This window comes from Rana temporaria, chromosome 8 (genome assembly GCF_905171775.1).
Source record: "Rana temporaria chromosome 8, aRanTem1.1, whole genome shotgun sequence".
NCBI lineage: Eukaryota > Metazoa > Chordata > Amphibia > Anura > Ranidae > Rana > Rana temporaria.
The window spans coordinates 147,880,257-147,899,153 of record NC_053496.1 but is presented as its reverse complement, the minus strand read 5'-3'; the positions used below and the strand labels follow the sequence as shown (position 1 = coordinate 147,899,153).

At 42.1% G+C, this 18,897-nt stretch overlaps 2 protein-coding genes across 4 annotated transcripts; one reads left to right on the top strand and one right to left on the bottom strand.

Moving 5' to 3' along the window:
* Window positions 1-3,406: 3,406 nt before the first annotated feature.
* On the bottom strand, window positions 3,407-6,571 carry LOC120909161. 2 transcript variants are annotated; one of them, XM_040320870.1, is made up of 2 exons: window positions 3,605-6,571; window positions 3,407-3,513 (listed from the first exon to the last, which is right to left on the bottom strand). In XM_040320870.1, exon 1 carries the CDS (start codon window positions 6,538-6,540, stop codon window positions 5,203-5,205), a length of 1,338 nt encoding a protein of 445 aa, XP_040176804.1. In that variant the 5' UTR covers window positions 6,541-6,571; the 3' UTR covers window positions 3,407-3,513; window positions 3,605-5,202. The 2 variants fall into 2 exon arrangements, with proteins under 2 accessions (XP_040176804.1, XP_040176802.1); XM_040320868.1 differs by having other exon boundaries at window positions 3,407-3,781; window positions 3,875-6,571.
* Window positions 6,572-14,300: 7,729 nt separating this feature from the next.
* Window positions 14,301-18,518, top strand: LOC120909160. 2 transcript variants are annotated; one of them, XM_040320866.1, is made up of 2 exons: window positions 14,301-18,050; window positions 18,144-18,518. In XM_040320866.1, exon 1 carries the CDS (start codon window positions 14,314-14,316, stop codon window positions 16,720-16,722), a length of 2,409 nt encoding a protein of 802 aa, XP_040176800.1. In that variant the 5' UTR covers window positions 14,301-14,313; the 3' UTR covers window positions 16,723-18,050; window positions 18,144-18,518. The 2 variants fall into 2 exon arrangements, with proteins under 2 accessions (XP_040176800.1, XP_040176801.1); XM_040320867.1 differs by having other exon boundaries at window positions 14,301-18,320; window positions 18,412-18,518.
* Window positions 18,519-18,897: the final 379 nt, after the last annotated feature.

The following is an 18,897-nucleotide window of genomic DNA, read 5'->3' as shown; positions in this document are numbered from 1 at the left end:
TATATCGTCGGTATTCTAGGTACCGTAGGAACTAAATATTTATTTTCTTTCAAATTTAAAATCTCTCTTTCAAAACCACTATTGACTAGTGTTTGTAATTCTGCTTTAAATCGGGATGTAGGGTTAGAGGCCAATTTTTGGTAAGTATTAGGCTCCTCAAGTAATCGAAACATCTCAGTTTCATAGTCGGATTTATCAAGAATAACTATGCCACCTCCTTTATCGGCGGGGCGGATAATGATGTCCTTGTTTTGACATAAGGATTTTAAACCGACACTTGACACCGGATGATAAGAATTACGTCTATCCGGTATCTCTGCTAGATCTTTCAGGACTAGATCCTTAAAGATATTGACTGCGGCTGCAGCTGGGACAGATGGATTGAACAATGAGGGGTTCTTTAGCCCTGAATGTACTGTGCCAGATGTAGCCGCTCTAGGTTCGTTTCTAACGGGGTTAGTGATTAGGTACCGTTGTATGTTGATCTTACGGATGTATTTTTGGATATCAATGAATGTTCCAAATTTGTCTAAACGTTTTGGAGGGGCAAATTTAAGGCCCTTATCCAAAACTGATAGTTCATCCTGTGAGAAAACTTTGGTACTCAAATTAAAAACTCCTTGTCCTTTTATGTTCGCCTTCGTTTTCCTCTTCTGAACTCTCTTACCCCCTCGGGTCCCTCTCTTTGATCGGGACCCCTTGGGTTGCTGGTTTGGTCCACGTGAAAATCCCGTTCAACATAGGTATCATGATGGGTTGGGGTGAAACCGCGATTGGGGGGTTCATATCGATCCCAGCCACGATTATAGTAGCTGTCGTTACGAACTTCACCCAACGGAGAAAACCTGTTATGGACAGGGATATGTGGAAACCCATAATAGGGAGAGGGTTCTCTATATGGACCTGATCTCTCCCTATGTCTTGCGGGGGAAGGTCCATACAATCTATTATCATAATTATGTTGAGGATAAGATTGATGGGAATTACCTCTAGATTGTCCTCTGCTTGCTCTATTGCCTCTGGATCTGCCCCTGCCTCGATGGGGCTGGCCAGAGGTATAAGGAGAGGGATGTTGAGCCCTGGGTTGGGAGGGATATACCTCACCCGCCCGGGGCACTTGCATAGATGGAACTCTTAAAGAACCTATTATATTTTGACTGGTAGAGGGACCTTCACTCATATTAGGAACAATGCCAGAGGAAGATGCTGAGACTGGAGTGGAATCCATATCAGTACCAGAAGATGTTGGAAAAAGTTTTTGCCAGTTAAAAACGGTGTGATTTCTATAATCTCCTGCGTCCCTGGCATACTTTTTATGTTTTTTTAGTTTTTGATCTCTGTCTTCTTTTTCTAAAAAGGACTGAAGGCTAGTTGAAAGGGAGATGTACTCTAAGGATTTCTTGTGTGACAACAATTTCTCCTTAAGCTCCTTTATCTCTTTATCAAGAGCAGCTAGTCTAATCCTTTTTTTGGAAAGTAAGACGCCTAAAAAGGCTATTCCAGCATCATTAAAATACTTGAACCAGGAATCTATTTCTAGATCCCCCTGTTGCGGTTGAACCTCCCACCTGAGACTCCTTGGTACCATACGATCAGTGATATACTGATCCAAAAATACAAGGTCCCATTGGAGGTGCAACTCGGATGACATGACATTTTTAAGTCTGGTAAACAAACCTCCTATCTCTGAGTCATTTCCCGTAATGGTGAAGACCCCATCAGTGTCCACCGTACGGGAAGCTCTATAATCAAATATATCCATGTGAGACGTAGACTCAGAGAAATAGATAGCAGCAAAAATTAAATCACAGAACAAAAGTAGAAAAATAAAAAAGTAAATCTGCGCTATCAGGGTAAAAAAAGCAGCTACATACAATCCAGTGAAAATGGGAAGGAAATACAAACAAAAAATCGAACAATGCAGCGCTAGGAATGACTGATGAAAAGACAGTGATGTCTATGTTAAACACACATATAAATGAACAAAAGATGTAAGTCCATGATAAGTGAATAATTTGTATAAATAAATAGTGTGATGAGACACCATAGACCTGAGTCTAAAATGTTTATAAGATTAAAAGTCCATAAGGTGAACGTGAAATCAGAAATCAAGATGGTCAATCAAACGACAGTGATGAGGCACCCACGGTGATTCTAATTAATCTGTAATGTTAGTGATAACGCCCACCACCAGGAGGGAAGGCTTACCAGATGCGATGGATCCAAGTGAGCTTATGCCCAAAGGATCAGTAAAGCTTTGTTTATACAATGGAAGTATAAACCAGGACACACCAAACAGAGCGACCAGCAAGTAACGGTGGAGTCTTTGCTTAGTAATAGGTGGAAGAGATAACCTCAGCTGGGAGATGATTCATGGGAGTTGGAAAACTTGCCCGAAGTATGTGGAGGAAAATAAAAGGCACATAGCGTGATACCGTAAAAACGGGAAAGGTTTTAATGCCAGTTAAAAACACTTACAATTTGGTTGATAAAAAAGGACATCATTGTGGAAAAGTGCATGGCAGCAATAGAGTCCCGACTAGTTTCGCTATAACTAGCATCATCTGGGGTAAGACTCTACTGATACCACCATGCTTAAATGTAGATTGTGACCTCCCTAGGATCACTCCCCTGGGGGGTCGTCCAATGAGAATGCACTTCCGGGTCACTCTGATATATATTACATTAATTGAGTGTATGATACAAATTGTATAAAAACAATGCCCAAAATAAATAAATCACTTAAGAGTGGGTCGTTTTTAGGAAAAGACTAACCTGGTCCGTGTGTGGGCTGTGGTAAAGGGTCAGCAGTATAGAGACTTAGTAGGGTCACATGGTGTGGTCACGTGTGTCTAAGCCATTAGTTGGGGCCAATAACACGCATCCACGTCATGGAGAAACGCCATGAATCAGCCGAGTATTCGGCATATATTATGTGGATTGACGGTCATATGACCGCGCTGTCAACGGACGCATAAACAAAGCGTCACTACATACGCCGTCAAGCTCGAACGCTCTGACTGGCATAGCATAGTAGGACGACGCCCACAGTGTGCGCGCCACCAATGATTAACATCCTCAACACGTGAGTACACGTGTATGTACACACACGCTGCGTACCAGAATGGAACGCAGCGCTGCGCTCCATCCTGCGTTCCAGGATGTGGACATTGTCTGACAGCCCTAGCCTTACAGACACTGTCCGGTGTGATTAGACAGCGGAGGAAAAAATGATGGGTAAAACATTGACAATGTGGAGAGACCCCCTAAATGGGGCTTTAAAGGCAACAAAAATATGTAGTAGTCATAGTAGTCAAAAAATGAAGTATTTTAATATACAAAGTAGAAATTATACAAAATGAAAATTATACATATAAATTGTTTAAAAACAGTACATGGATGGGTGTCATTAAAAAGTAACATCCATGAAGACGTACACGGCCCTACGCGTTTCGGATTACCCTTCATCAGGGGCCGAAATGTGTGTAGTCAACATATATAGGAACCACTTTTCTAAAAAACAGAAAAAATACATATGTTACAAATATTACAAAAATGAAAAATGGCAATAAATACATCAAAAGGTGCAGATAAAAACACATACCACTCACAGCGTTTAATCAACCCTGCGCATCCCAGAAAAAGGACACCACTGTTAGGACGCAGAAGATTCCTCTGGATGGAAAATAGGAGGAAGGAAGCCGGCGGTGCAGAATCGCATATAGCAAGATCTCAAGCCCTTATAGTCCCAAAGTGACATGTAATAATATACAAAACCTGTCTATAAATAAGGGACAGGATGAGTATGAATATAGTTAAATACTAAACCATTTACAAAAAGAAATATCTAAAATATATATAAATAACTGCATACCTGAGGTTTGCAGAAGTGTGTCAATATTATATTTGGCCAAAGGTGTCAGTAGAGAGCTAAGCAAAGCTCCAGCCTGTGAATACAATGGATGGCAGATAGGAACAGGCATTAAAATAGAAAAACAAAACACGAGTGAGGATTGAAGGCAAAAATGAATGGAGAGGTCTAGAGTAAAAGGTTGCTTACATGGGATGGACACTCAATATAGCCCAAGGACGTGCCGCTAGTACCACTGCCGTCCAGCAGTGTCTGACATTACTGGGCGGCTGAACGTTTTTATAGGGAAGCAGCAAGGCGGGCATTAGTATAGTGGGCGTGGTCCGAGGGATCAGGCAGGACATGATAGGCCAACTGTAATGAGGGGATGGTGATAGACAGACGCAATTGCGTCATGACAAAGGGGCGTGGCCAGGCGGGACGAAGAGACACTGGCAACACAGCGCCGCCCAAAAGGGTGGAGTTACGACACATAATACGTCGCAGCATCGAGGAAAAGAAGGGGGCGTGGCCGAGCGGGGCAAAGAGACGCCGATCATAGAAACAGAACCATAACAGCGCCGCCCAGAGGGGCGGAGTCACGGCGTGTGATACGTCGTAGTATCGAGGAAAGGCAGGAGAAAACTGCCAAGTGACAACCCGACACAAAAATAAAGACAAAACAATTGCTGGATGGAAATAGGCTATTGCAAAAGAAGAGGGCAGTACAAAAAGGAGGTTACAAGAAAAATGTCTGCAGAAAACGTTTTACTGGAAAGTAATTATGGGTTACAAAAACTGCTGGGGAAAAAATACCAAGCACAGAGTATATGATAGAGAATGAAACTTTAGACAAAACCATTTGAATATACAAACGGCATAGTTCTAAATGCGATAGGCCAAAGACACACAGCAAATAATCAAATATATTTAGTTAGTAGAAATGTGGACAAGGACAAAGGGGAGAGAGATCCAGGGACATATAGGAAACTCAAGGGGGAATAGATAATAACCCCTGTAATTTCCAAGTCCCTGTTATGGGCGCAGGTATAGACCCATGGTCAAACGACACCTGAAAGGTGCGGGGGGACCAGGTCTGAGAAAGCCGTCCCATAAGAGGGGGACGGCTTACGTGCGCCCAGCTATATATAGCGAGACAAACACCGCTCGGACATCAATTCTGGGCCTAAGTGAAATCCCCAAAAATGGGAATGCGCAGGGGATACAAGGACATGATAGTAAATATATAAATCATCAATATGAGCACAAAGATGAAAGCAAAAAAACGAGAAACATGGAATGCAAAATACAAAATACAAAGAAGCAAAAACACCAAACAATTTAATCTCATATCAATCTTTCTCACACCCCCCAGATGAAAAGCCCTCCAAGAAGGGTCTAAAGCTAATCTGTTCATTTAGACCCGGAGGGTGGTTGGCCTCTAGCTCCGCAATCCAACGGGTTTCGAGTTGTAACAGAATTTTGTTCCAATCACCCCCTCTGGGGTTAGGATGGACTCTGTCAAGGATCAAAAATTTGACCCCAAGAAAGTGTCCATCGTGTTCAGTCAGAATATGACGCCCGAGGGGTAGATCAGGATTGGCCGTACGCATGGCATGCAGATGACGGGATGCCCGTTTGTGGAAGGGTAGTTTGGTCTTGCCCACATAAAACCTCTTGCAATGGCAAGTTAGCAAATACACTACACCAAAGGTTTTGCAATTGGCATAGTGTCTGGGTTTATGGAGCTGACCATTAGGTAGAACAATTTGCCGATCGGAATTGATATAACGGCAAATAGAGCACCCTCCACAAGTGAAGGTGCCTTTCCTCTTACATGGATCACATCTAAAGGTACCTTTATACTCGCTTGTCACGAGATGGTCCCTAAGTGATTGGGCTCGGCGATACGTAATCGACGGTTCCTTTGATACGAACGGTCCCAATTGGGGATCGATCAAAAGCAAATGCCAAAACCGTTTCAAAATATTTCTAGTTACTTGATGTTGGGTGTGGTATTTGGTGATTATCCTAACACCCTCGTTGTTATCAGAGGACTTCTTTTCTTTGTTAGTCAAAAGGAGTGGCCGTAAATGCCCATTGGCACGTTGAAAAGATCTTTTTAAGTTTTTCTTAGAATAACCTCTGAGTAATAGCCTATCTCTTAATCCTGCCGCCTCTAGAAGGAAATCTTCTTGCGTCGAACAATTTCGCTTAAGGCGCAGGTATTGGCTATAAGGTATTGATTTTATTAATGGAGAAGGGTGGGCACTGGTGGCGTGTAAAATGGTGTTACCCGCTGTGGGTTTTCTGTGAAGCCCCGTTGACATGGTCCCATCAGGACCTTTAATCAAGGTAACATCAAGAAAGGCAATTCTAGAGCTACTAAAATTCATTGTGAATTTGAGGTTGAAATCATTGCGGTTCATGATGGTCATGAACAGCTCAAGCTCTGGAATGGAACCCTCCCAGATCATAAGAACATCATCTATGTATCGGTACCATCCCGATACAAGATGAATGAAGGGTTGTACAGGGGTGCTGGTCAAAAATAGCTTCTCCCACTCCCCCAGGTACAGGTTGGCATACGATGGGGCACAAGAAGTCCCCATCGCAACCCCCTGTACCTGGAGGAAGTGGGAGCCATCAAAAGAAAAAACGCCGTGATAAAGTATAAATTCAAGTGACATAATGAGAAATTCCCCAAGCCTACGATCTCCCCGAAAAATGGGGAGGAAAATGTTCTTCATAGCAGATAATCCCAAAGAATGTGGGATTGAGCTATAAAGAGCCTCCACATCGATCGCTACCAGTAGTGCTCCTGGAGATACTTTGAAATGCTGGATTTTTTTGTAAGAGGTGGATGGTATCCTTTATATAAGATGGGAGGTGCAGTACAAAAGGTTTGAGGTGGGAGTCAACCCACATACTGAGATTCTCAGTTAGCGCACCATTGCCAGATACAATGGGTCGCCCTGGTGGGTTGACAATGTCCTTATGGACCTTAGGTAGACAGTAAAAAGTAGGTATTTTAGGGTATTTAATGCGTATAAATTCCCACGTGTCTTGGTTAATTGCGCCTTGGGAGAACGCCCCATCCACCAGAGCATAAAACTCGGTTTCGTATTTGATGATAGTAGATTTTGGGATGGGAGTGTACCAGTCCTTGTTAGAAAGGATCTTTAGACACATACTCTTGTACTGATCATTGGTTTGAATCACAATGTTCCCTCCTTTGTCAGCAGGCTTAATAGTAAGCTGGTGACATTCTTTTAGTTTCTCAAGTGCCTCATTAGGTTGGTAAGTCATACGTCCAGCATTCCGAAACTTATGTAGTTTCTTAATCTCAGCCGTAGTGAGGGTCACAAAGGCAGCTAGATTGGAATTCATTTGTAGGGGGGGGAACTTATCAGATTTGTTTTTTAATATGTTACGTGGTGGTTCAGAGGGTATAGTTGAAGTAAATTCGGACATCAGATCTTCGAGGTCCGATAGGCCACTGGAATCTACCAGGTCCACCTCATCACATAGCGATAAGAGTAGATCAAGATCATCTTTATGTTGTTGAATGCTAGCATAGGAGATTTCTTTTTTTGGTTTGGAGTATAGGCTCTTTAGAAGCAATTTTCTAGCAAACAGATGAATATCCTTTGTAAGCTCAAAGGTATCTAAGGGTGCCTGAGGGCAAAAAGTTAGACCTCTCATCAATAAGGTCCTCTCATCATTGGAAAGGTGGTAGTTTGAAAGATTGATAATATCCATGCCTGTGTTGGACACAGGGTGATCGGAAGGATCGCATGGTGATTCTACGTGCCTTGTGATGTTGGAAGGACTTGGGGAAAAAAACCCATATCAGTGGTTTCAGTAATTGTTGGTCTTAGTCCTTCAAGAGTTAATTGTGTATTCAATTGTTGTGAAGCCGAGAACACCGGAAACAAGCCGGTGGTCTGGGCTTGACAATTGCTTTGTTTGTTGGATTTCTCACTAATAATAGGAGCTTTTGTAGGTCCTGACTCTTGGACTAGCCGTTTTTTAGTGGTATTATCATCCTTGTCAGATAGAGCTCGTTTGGGTTTCGTGCTCCTGTTTCTTGAAGAATTTGCTGGGGGGACATTGTTAGAGGCATTGGATGAAGTTTTTTGACCCTTTTTGGGGATGAAAGTAGAACCTCCCCTAGAGGAGTTTTGCTGAATAGAATAGCCTGTTTGCCATTTATAGGCTTTACCCTCTTGGAAGGATCGTTTGTCCCTCCAAAATTTGTTGTCTTTCTTATATAGGGTTTCGGCAGTAATTACATCTAGACGTCCCTTAATTTTGGTTTCATGCTCTTTAAAAGCGGGGAGAGCCAAAAAGGGTTGGAGCTTGGTATAAATATCATCAATGTCTCTTTCAACCTTCCCAAGTCTAATCTTATATTCATCTATGAGTAATTTCATCATATTTGCAGAACATGTCTGAAGGTTATGTTCCCATTTTTTGCGAAAGTCAGAGTCCACGTTGTCTAACAATGGGAAGATCTGGATACGGAGCCCGTAAGGGTTAATATCCTCTCGCAGATACTTCTCAAAGCTATCAACGTGCCAAAAAAGAGCCGCCTTTTTCTCCACTAATCTACCAAGTTGGTTACACAAAGAGGAGAGCTCAGATTGTATGGCTTCTCCCTTGTGATGGTTAGTGGAGTAACCTTTCATAAGTTCTTCCCACTCACTGCCCTGAAACATGATGAGTACTATGGGTCAAAAGCTGCACCTAGTATCAAAATCGCCAGATACCAAAAGCAAAAATTAGTAATGAAATTATATGAACGAAAATGACAACAAAGTTATTGTATTCCAAAAAACAGAGAAATTACAATATTATTCCAAGGGAATAAAAAACAAAATAGATGGAAATCAAGCAGAGATGTAAGAGACGGGGGATAGAAGATGGGAGTAAGCCACCTTCATGGGTATTTACTACCCTATATACGAAAGCATAAATGGAACATCTCAGTGTGATTTCCAGAAGTTGCCAACACCCCTGGTAAACAGGAAAATGTGGAGAGACCCCCTAAATGGGGCTTTAAAGGCAACAAAAATATGTAGTAGTCATAGTAGTCAAAAAATGAAGTATTTTAATATACAAAGTAGAAATTATACAAAATGAAAATTATACATATAAATTGTTTAAAAACAGTACATGGATGGGTGTCATTAAAAAGTAACATCCATGAAGACGTACACGGCCCTACGCGTTTCGGATTACCCTTCATCAGGGGCCGAAATGTGTGTAGTCAACATATATAGGAACCACTTTTCTAAAAAACAGAAAAAATACATATGTTACAAATATTACAAAAATGAAAAATGGCAATAAATACATCAAAAGGTGCAGATAAAAACACATACCACTCACAGCGTTTAATCAACCCTGCGCATCCCAGAAAAAGGACACCACTGTTAGGACGCAGAAGATTCCTCTGGATGGAAAATAGGAGGAAGGAAGCCGGCGGTGCAGAATCGCATATAGCAAGATCTCAAGCCCTTATAGTCCCAAAGTGACATGTAATAATATACAAAACCTGTCTATAAATAAGGGACAGGATGAGTATGAATATAGTTAAATACTAAACCATTTACAAAAAGAAATATCTAAAATATATATAAATAACTGCATACCTGAGGTTTGCAGAAGTGTGTCAATATTATATTTGGCCAAAGGTGTCAGTAGAGAGCTAAGCAAAGCTCCAGCCTGTGAATACAATGGATGGCAGATAGGAACAGGCATTAAAATAGAAAAACAAAACACGAGTGAGGATTGAAGGCAAAAATGAATGGAGAGGTCTAGAGTAAAAGGTTGCTTACATGGGATGGACACTCAATATAGCCCAAGGACGTGCCGCTAGTACCACTGCCGTCCAGCAGTGTCTGACATTACTGGGCGGCTGAACGTTTTTATAGGGAAGCAGCAAGGCGGGCATTAGTATAGTGGGCGTGGTCCGAGGGATCAGGCAGGACATGATAGGCCAACTGTAATGAGGGGATGGTGATAGACAGACGCAATTGCGTCATGACAAAGGGGCGTGGCCAGGCGGGACGAAGAGACACTGGCAACACAGCGCCGCCCAAAAGGGTGGAGTTACGACACATAATACGTCGCAGCATCGAGGAAAAGAAGGGGGGCGTGGCCGAGCGGGGCAAAGAGACGCCGATCATAGAAACAGAACCATAACAGCGCCGCCCAGAGGGGCGGAGTCACGGCGTGTGATACGTCGTAGTATCGAGGAAAGGCAGGAGAAAACTGCCAAGTGACAACCCGACACAAAAATAAAGACAAAACAATTGCTGGATGGAAATAGGCTATTGCAAAAGAAGAGGGCAGTACAAAAAGGAGGTTACAAGAAAAATGTCTGCAGAAAACGTTTTACTGGAAAGTAATTATGGGTTACAAAAACTGCTGGGGAAAAAATACCAAGCACAGAGTATATGATAGAGAATGAAACTTTAGACAAAACCATTTGAATATACAAACGGCATAGTTCTAAATGCGATAGGCCAAAGACACACAGCAAATAATCAAATATATTTAGTTAGTAGAAATGTGGACAAGGACAAAGGGGAGAGAGATCCAGGGACATATAGGAAACTCAAGGGGGAATAGATAATAACCCCTGTAATTTCCAAGTCCCTGTTATGGGCGCAGGTATAGACCCATGGTCAAACGACACCTGAAAGGTGCGGGGGGACCAGGTCTGAGAAAGCCGTCCCATAAGAGGGGGACGGCTTACGTGCGCCCAGCTATATATAGCGAGACAAACACCGCTCGGACATCAATTCTGGGCCTAAGTGAAATCCCCAAAAATGGGAATGCGCAGGGGATACAAGGACATGATAGTAAATATATAAATCATCAATATGAGCACAAAGATGAAAGCAAAAAAACGAGAAACATGGAATGCAAAATACAAAATACAAAGAAGCAAAAACACCAAACAATTTAATCTCATATCAATCTTTCTCACACCCCCCAGATGAAAAGCCCTCCAAGAAGGGTCTAAAGCTAATCTGTTCATTTAGACCCGGAGGGTGGTTGGCCTCTAGCTCCGCAATCCAACGGGTTTCGAGTTGTAACAGAATTTTGTTCCAATCACCCCCTCTGGGGTTAGGATGGACTCTGTCAAGGATCAAAAATTTGACCCCAAGAAAGTGTCCATCGTGTTCAGTCAGAATATGACGCCCGAGGGGTAGATCAGGATTGGCCGTACGCATGGCATGCAGATGACGGGATGCCCGTTTGTGGAAGGGTAGTTTGGTCTTGCCCACATAAAACCTCTTGCAATGGCAAGTTAGCAAATACACTACACCAAAGGTTTTGCAATTGGCATAGTGTCTGGGTTTATGGAGCTGACCATTAGGTAGAACAATTTGCCGATCGGAATTGATATAACGGCAAATAGAGCACCCTCCACAAGTGAAGGTGCCTTTCCTCTTACATGGATCACATCTAAAGGTACCTTTATACTCGCTTGTCACGAGATGGTCCCTAAGTGATTGGGCTCGGCGATACGTAATCGACGGTTCCTTTGATACGAACGGTCCCAATTGGGGATCGATCAAAAGCAAATGCCAAAACCGTTTCAAAATATTTCTAGTTACTTGATGTTGGGTGTGGTATTTGGTGATTATCCTAACACCCTCGTTGTTATCAGAGGACTTCTTTTCTTTGTTAGTCAAAAGGAGTGGCCGTAAATGCCCATTGGCACGTTGAAAAGATCTTTTTAAGTTTTTCTTAGAATAACCTCTGAGTAATAGCCTATCTCTTAATCCTGCCGCCTCTAGAAGGAAATCTTCTTGCGTCGAACAATTTCGCTTAAGGCGCAGGTATTGGCTATAAGGTATTGATTTTATTAATGGAGAAGGGTGGGCACTGGTGGCGTGTAAAATGGTGTTACCCGCTGTGGGTTTTCTGTGAAGCCCCGTTGACATGGTCCCATCAGGACCTTTAATCAAGGTAACATCAAGAAAGGCAATTCTAGAGCTACTAAAATTCATTGTGAATTTGAGGTTGAAATCATTGCGGTTCATGATGGTCATGAACAGCTCAAGCTCTGGAATGGAACCCTCCCAGATCATAAGAACATCATCTATGTATCGGTACCATCCCGATACAAGATGAATGAAGGGTTGTACAGGGGTGCTGGTCAAAAATAGCTTCTCCCACTCCCCCAGGTACAGGTTGGCATACGATGGGGCACAAGAAGTCCCCATCGCAACCCCCTGTACCTGGAGGAAGTGGGAGCCATCAAAAGAAAAAACGCCGTGATAAAGTATAAATTCAAGTGACATAATGAGAAATTCCCCAAGCCTACGATCTCCCCGAAAAATGGGGAGGAGAATGTTCTTCATAGCAGATAATCCCAAAGAATGTGGGATTGAGCTATAAAGAGCCTCCACATCGATCGCTACCAGTAGTGCTCCTGGAGATACTTTGAAATGCTGGATTTTTTGTAAGAGGTGGATGGTATCCTTTATATAAGATGGGAGGTGCAGTACAAAAGGTTTGAGGTGGGACACACTTCTGCAAACCTCAGGTATGCAGTTATTTATATATATTTTAGATATTTCTTTTTGTAAATGGTTTAGTATTTAACTATATTCATACTCATCCTGTCCCTTATTTATAGACAGGTTTTGTATATTATTACATGTCACTTTGGGACTATAAGGGCTTGAGATCTTGCTATATGCGATTCTGCACCGCCGGCTTCCTTCCTCCTATTTTCCATCCAGAGGAATCTTCTGCGTCCTAACAGTGGTGTCCTTTTCTGGGATGCGCAGGGTTGATTAAACGCTGTGAGTGGTATGTGTTTTTATCTGCACCTTTTGATGTATTTATTGCCATTTTTCATTTTTGTAATATTTGTAACATATGTATTTTTTCTGTTTTTTAGAAAAGTGGTTCCTATATATGTTGACTACACACATTTCGGCCCCTGATGAAGGGTAATCCGAAACGCGTAGGGCCGTGTACGTCTTCATGGATGTTACTTTTTAATGACACCCATCCATGTACTGTTTTTAAACAATTTATATGTATAATTTTCATTTTGTATAATTTCTACTTTGTATATTAAAATACTTCATTTTTTGACTACTATGACTACTACATATTTTTGTTGCCTTTAAAGCCCCATTTAGGGGGTCTCTCCACATTTTCCTGTTTACCAGGGGTGTTGGCAACTTCTGGAAATCACACTGAGATGTTCCATTTATGCTTTCGTATATAGGGTAGTAAATACCCATGAAGGTGGCTTACTCCCATCTTCTATCCCCCGTCTCTTACATCTCTGCTTGATTTCCATCTATTTTGTTTTTTATTCCCTTGGAATAATATTGTAATTTCTCTGTTTTTTGGAATACAATAACTTTGTTGTCATTTTCGTTCATATAATTTCATTACTAATTTTTGCTTTTGGTATCTGGCGATTTTGATACTAGGTGCAGCTTTTGACCCATAGTACTCATCATGTTTCAGGGCAGTGAGTGGGAAGAACTTATGAAAGGTTACTCCACTAACCATCACAAGGGAGAAGCCATACAATCTGAGCTCTCCTCTTTGTGTAACCAACTTGGTAGATTAGTGGAGAAAAAGGCGGCTCTTTTTTGGCACGTTGATAGCTTTGAGAAGTATCTGCGAGAGGATATTAACCCTTACGGGCTCCGTATCCAGATCTTCCCATTGTTAGACAACGTGGACTCTGACTTTCGCAAAAAATGGGAACATAACCTTCAGACATGTTCTGCAAATATGATGAAATTACTCATAGATGAATATAAGATTAGACTTGGGAAGGTTGAAAGAGACATTGATGATATTTATACCAAGCTCCAACCCTTTTTGGCTCTCCCCGCTTTTAAAGAGCATGAAACCAAAATTAAGGGACGTCTAGATGTAATTACTGCCGAAACCCTATATAAGAAAGACAACAAATTTTGGAGGGACAAACGATCCTTCCAAGAGGGTAAAGCCTATAAATGGCAAACAGGCTATTCTATTCAGCAAAACTCCTCTAGGGGAGGTTCTACTTTCATCCCCAAAAAGGGTCAAAAAACTTCATCCAATGCCTCTAACAATGTCCCCCCAGCAAATTCTTCAAGAAACAGGAGCACGAAACCCAAACGAGCTCTATCTGACAAGGATGATAATACCACTAAAAAACGGCTAGTCCAAGAGTCAGGACCTACAAAAGCTCCTATTATTAGTGAGAAATCCAACAAACAAAGCAATTGTCAAGCCCAGACCACCGGCTTGTTTCCGGTGTTCTCGGCTTCACAACAATTGAATACACAATTAACTCTTGAAGGACTAAGACCAACAATTACTGAAACCACTGATATGGGTTTTTTTCCCCAAGTCCTTCCAACATCACAAGGCACGTAGAATCACCATGCGATCCTTCCGATCACCCTGTGTCCAACACAGGCATGGATATTATCAATCTTTCAAACTACCACCTTTCCAATGATGAGAGGACCTTATTGATGAGAGGTCTAACTTTTTGCCCTCAGGCACCCTTAGATACCTTTGAGCTTACAAAGGATATTCATCTGTTTGCTAGAAAATTGCTTCTAAAGAGCCTATACTCCAAACCAAAAAAAGAAATCTCCTATGCTAGCATTCAACAACATAAAGATGATCTTGATCTACTCTTATCGCTATGTGATGAGGTGGACCTGGTAGATTCCAGTGGCCTATCGGACCTCGAAGATCTGATGTCCGAATTTACTTCAACTATACCCTCTGAACCACCACGTAACATATTAAAAAACAAATCTGATAAGTTCCCCCCCCTACAAATGAATTCCAATCTAGCTGCCTTTGTGACCCTCACTACGGCTGAGATTAAGAAACTACATAAGTTTCGGAATGCTGGACGTATGACTTACCAACCTAATGAGGCACTTGAGAAACTAAAAGAATGTCACCAGCTTACTATTAAGCCTGCTGACAAAGGAGGGAACATTGTGATTCAAACCAATGATCAGTACAAGAGTATGTGTCTAAAGATCCTTTCTAACAAGGACTGGTACACTCCCATCCCAAAATCTACTATCATCAAATACGAAACCGAGTTTTATGCTCTGGTGGATGGGGCGTTCTCCCAAGGCGCAATTAACCAAGACACGTGGGAATTTATACGCATTAAATACCCTAAAATACCTACTTTTTACTGTCTACCTAAGGTCCATAAGGACATTGTCAACCCACCAGGGCGACCCATTGTATCTGGCAATGGTGCGCTAACTGAGAATCTCAGTATGTGGGTTGACTCCCACCTCAAACCTTTTGTACTGCACCTCCCATCTTATATAAAGGATACCATCCACCTCTTACAAAAAATCCAGCATTTCAAAGTATCTCCAGGAGCACTACTGGTAGCGATCGATGTGGAGGCTCTTTATAGCTCAATCCCACATTCTTTGGGATTATCTGCTATGAAGAACATTCTCCTCCCCATTTTTCGGGGAGATCGTAGGCTTGGGGAATTTCTCATTATGTCACTTGAATTTATACTTTATCACGGCGTTTTTTCTTTTGATGGCTCCCACTTCCTCCAGGTACAGGGGGTTGCGATGGGGACTTCTTGTGCCCCATCGTATGCCAACCTGTACCTGGGGGAGTGGGAGAAGCTATTTTTGACCAGCACCCCTGTACAACCCTTCATTCATCTTGTATCGGGATGGTACCGATACATAGATGATGTTCTTATGATCTGGGAGGGTTCCATTCCAGAGCTTGAGCTGTTCATGACCATCATGAACCGCAATGATTTCAACCTCAAATTCACAATGAATTTTAGTAGCTCTAGAATTGCCTTTCTTGATGTTACCTTGATTAAAGGTCCTGATGGGACCATGTCAACGGGGCTTCACAGAAAACCCACAGCGGGTAACACCATTTTACACGCCACCAGTGCCCACCCTTCTCCATTAATAAAATCAATACCTTATAGCCAATACCTGCGCCTTAAGCGAAATTGTTCGACGCAAGAAGATTTCCTTCTAGAGGCGGCAGGATTAAGAGATAGGCTATTACTCAGAGGTTATTCTAAGAAAAACTTAAAAAGATCTTTTCAACGTGCCAATGGGCATTTACGGCCACTCCTTTTGACTAACAAAGAAAAGAAGTCCTCTGATAACAACGAGGGTGTTAGGATAATCACCAAATACCACACCCAACATCAAGTAACTAGAAATATTTTGAAACGGTTTTGGCATTTGCTTTTGATCGATCCCCAATTGGGACCGTTCGTATCAAAGGAACCGTCGATTACGTATCGCCGAGCCCAATCACTTAGGGACCATCTCGTGACAAGCGAGTATAAAGGTACCTTTAGATGTGATCCATGTAAGAGGAAAGGCACCTTCACTTGTGGAGGGTGCTCTATTTGCCGTTATATCAATTCCGATCGGCAAATTGTTCTACCTAATGGTCAGCTCCATAAACCCAGACACTATGCCAATTGCAAAACCTTTGGTGTAGTGTATTTGCTAACTTGCCATTGCAAGAGGTTTTATGTGGGCAAGACCAAACTACCCTTCCACAAACGGGCATCCCGTCATCTGCATGCCATGCGTACGGCCAATCCTGATCTACCCCTCGGGCGTCATATTCTGACTGAACACGATGGACACTTTCTTGGGGTCAAATTTTTGATCCTTGACAGAGTCCATCCTAACCCCAGAGGGGGTGATTGGAACAAAATTCTGTTACAACTCGAAACCCGTTGGATTGCGGAGCTAGAGGCCAACCACCCTCCGGGTCTAAATGAACAGATTAGCTTTAGACCCTTCTTGGAGGGCTTTTCATCTGGGGGGTGTGAGAAAGATTGATATGAGATTAAATTGTTTGGTGTTTTTGCTTCTTTGTATTTTGTATTTTGCATTCCATGTTTCTCGTTTTTTTGCTTTCATCTTTGTGCTCATATTGATGATTTATATATTTACTATCATGTCCTTGTATCCCCTGCGCATTCCCATTTTTGGGGATTTCACTTAGGCCCAGAATTGATGTCCGAGCGGTGTTTGTCTCGCTATATATAGCTGGGCGCACGTAAGCCGTCCCCCTCTTATGGGACGGCTTTCTCAGACCTGGTCCCCCCGCACCTTTCAGGTGTCGTTTGACCATGGGTCTATACCTGCGCCCATAACAGGGACTTGGAAATTACAGGGGTTATTATCTATTCCCCCTTGAGTTTCCTATATGTCCCTGGATCTCTCTCCCCTTTGTCCTTGTCCACATTTCTACTAACTAAATATATTTGATTATTTGCTGTGTGTCTTTGGCCTATCGCATTTAGAACTATGCCGTTTGTATATTCAAATGGTTTTGTCTAAAGTTTCATTCTCTATCATATACTCTGTGCTTGGTATTTTTTCCCCAGCAGTTTTTGTAACCCATAATTACTTTCCAGTAAAACGTTTTCTGCAGACATTTTTCTTGTAACCTCCTTTTTGTACTGCCCTCTTCTTTTGCAATAGCCTATTTCCATCCAGCAATTGTTTTGTCTTTATTTTTGTGTCGGGTTGTCACTTGGCAGTTTTCTCCTGCCTTTCCTCGATACTACGACGTATCACACGCCGTGACTCCGCCCCTCTGGGCGGCGCTGTTATGGTTCTGTTTCTATGATCGGCGTCTCTTTGCCCCGCTCGGCCACGCCCCCTTCTTTTCCTCGATGCTGCGACGTATTATGTGTCGTAACTCCACCCTTTTGGGCGGCGCTGTGTTGCCAGTGTCTCTTCGTCCCGCCTGGCCACGCCCCTTTGTCATGACGCAATTGCGTCTGTCTATCACCATCCCCTCATTACAGTTGGCCTATCATGTCCTGCCTGATCCCTCGGACCACGCCCACTATACTAATGCCCGCCTTGCTGCTTCCCTATAAAAACGTTCAGCCGCCCAGTAATGTCAGACACTGCTGGACGGCAGTGGTACTAGCGGCACGTCCTTGGGCTATATTGAGTGTCCATCCCATGTAAGCAACCTTTTACTCTAGACCTCTCCATTCATTTTTGCCTTCAATCCTCACTCGTGTTTTGTTTTTCTATTTTAATGCCTGTTCCTATCTGCCATCCATTGTATTCACAGGCTGGAGCTTTGCTTAGCTCTCTACTGACACCTTTGGCCAAATATAATATTGACACACTTCTGCAAACCTCAGGTATGCAGTTATTTATATATATTTTAGATATTTCTTTTTGTAAATGGTTTAGTATTTAACTATATTCATACTCATCCTGTCCCTTATTTATAGACAGGTTTTGTATATTATTACATGTCACTTTGGGACTATAAGGGCTTGAGATCTTGCTATATGCGATTCTGCACCGCCGGCTTCCTTCCTCCTATTTTCCATCCAGAGGAATCTTCTGCGTCCTAACAGTGGTGTCCTTTTTCTGGGATGCGCAGGGTTGATTAAACGCTGTGAGTGGTATGTGTTTTTATCTGCACCTTTTGATGTATTTATTGCCATTTTTCATTTTTGTAATATTTGTAACATATGTATTTTTTCTGTTTTTTAGAAAAGTGGTTCCTATATATGTTGACTACACACATTTCGGCCCCTGATGAAGGGTAATCCGAAACGCGTAGGGCCGTGTACGTCTTCATGGATGTTACTTTTTAATGACACCCATCCATGTACTGTTTTTAAACAATTTATATGTATAATTTTCATTTTGTATAATTTCTACTTTGTATATTAAAATACTTCATTTTTTGACTACTATGACTACTACATATTTTTGTTGCCTTTAAAGCCCCATTTAGGGGGTCTCTCCACATTTTCCTGTTTACCAGGGGTGTTGGCAACTTCTGGAAATCACACTGAGATGTTCCATTTATGCTTGGGTAAAACATTGACAGCCACCCAATGATTACAATATATTTAAGCTGACTGTAATTAAACACATTAAAACTAATTAAGACATGCCTAATTAATTGTATCATAAAAATTAAAAAATTAAAAAAGGGAGGGGGAACATGAGGGAATCTTTATGGGAAAACAC

Bases quoted from the DNA above. Each gene is read 5' to 3' on its own strand.
- LOC120909161 (XM_040320870.1), bottom strand. From the start codon at position 6,540: ATGTCACTTGAATTTATACTTTATCACGGCGTTTTTTCTTTTGATGGC.
- LOC120909160 (XM_040320866.1), top strand. From the start codon at position 14,314: ATGGATATTATCAATCTTTCAAACTACCACCTTTCCAATGATGAGAGG.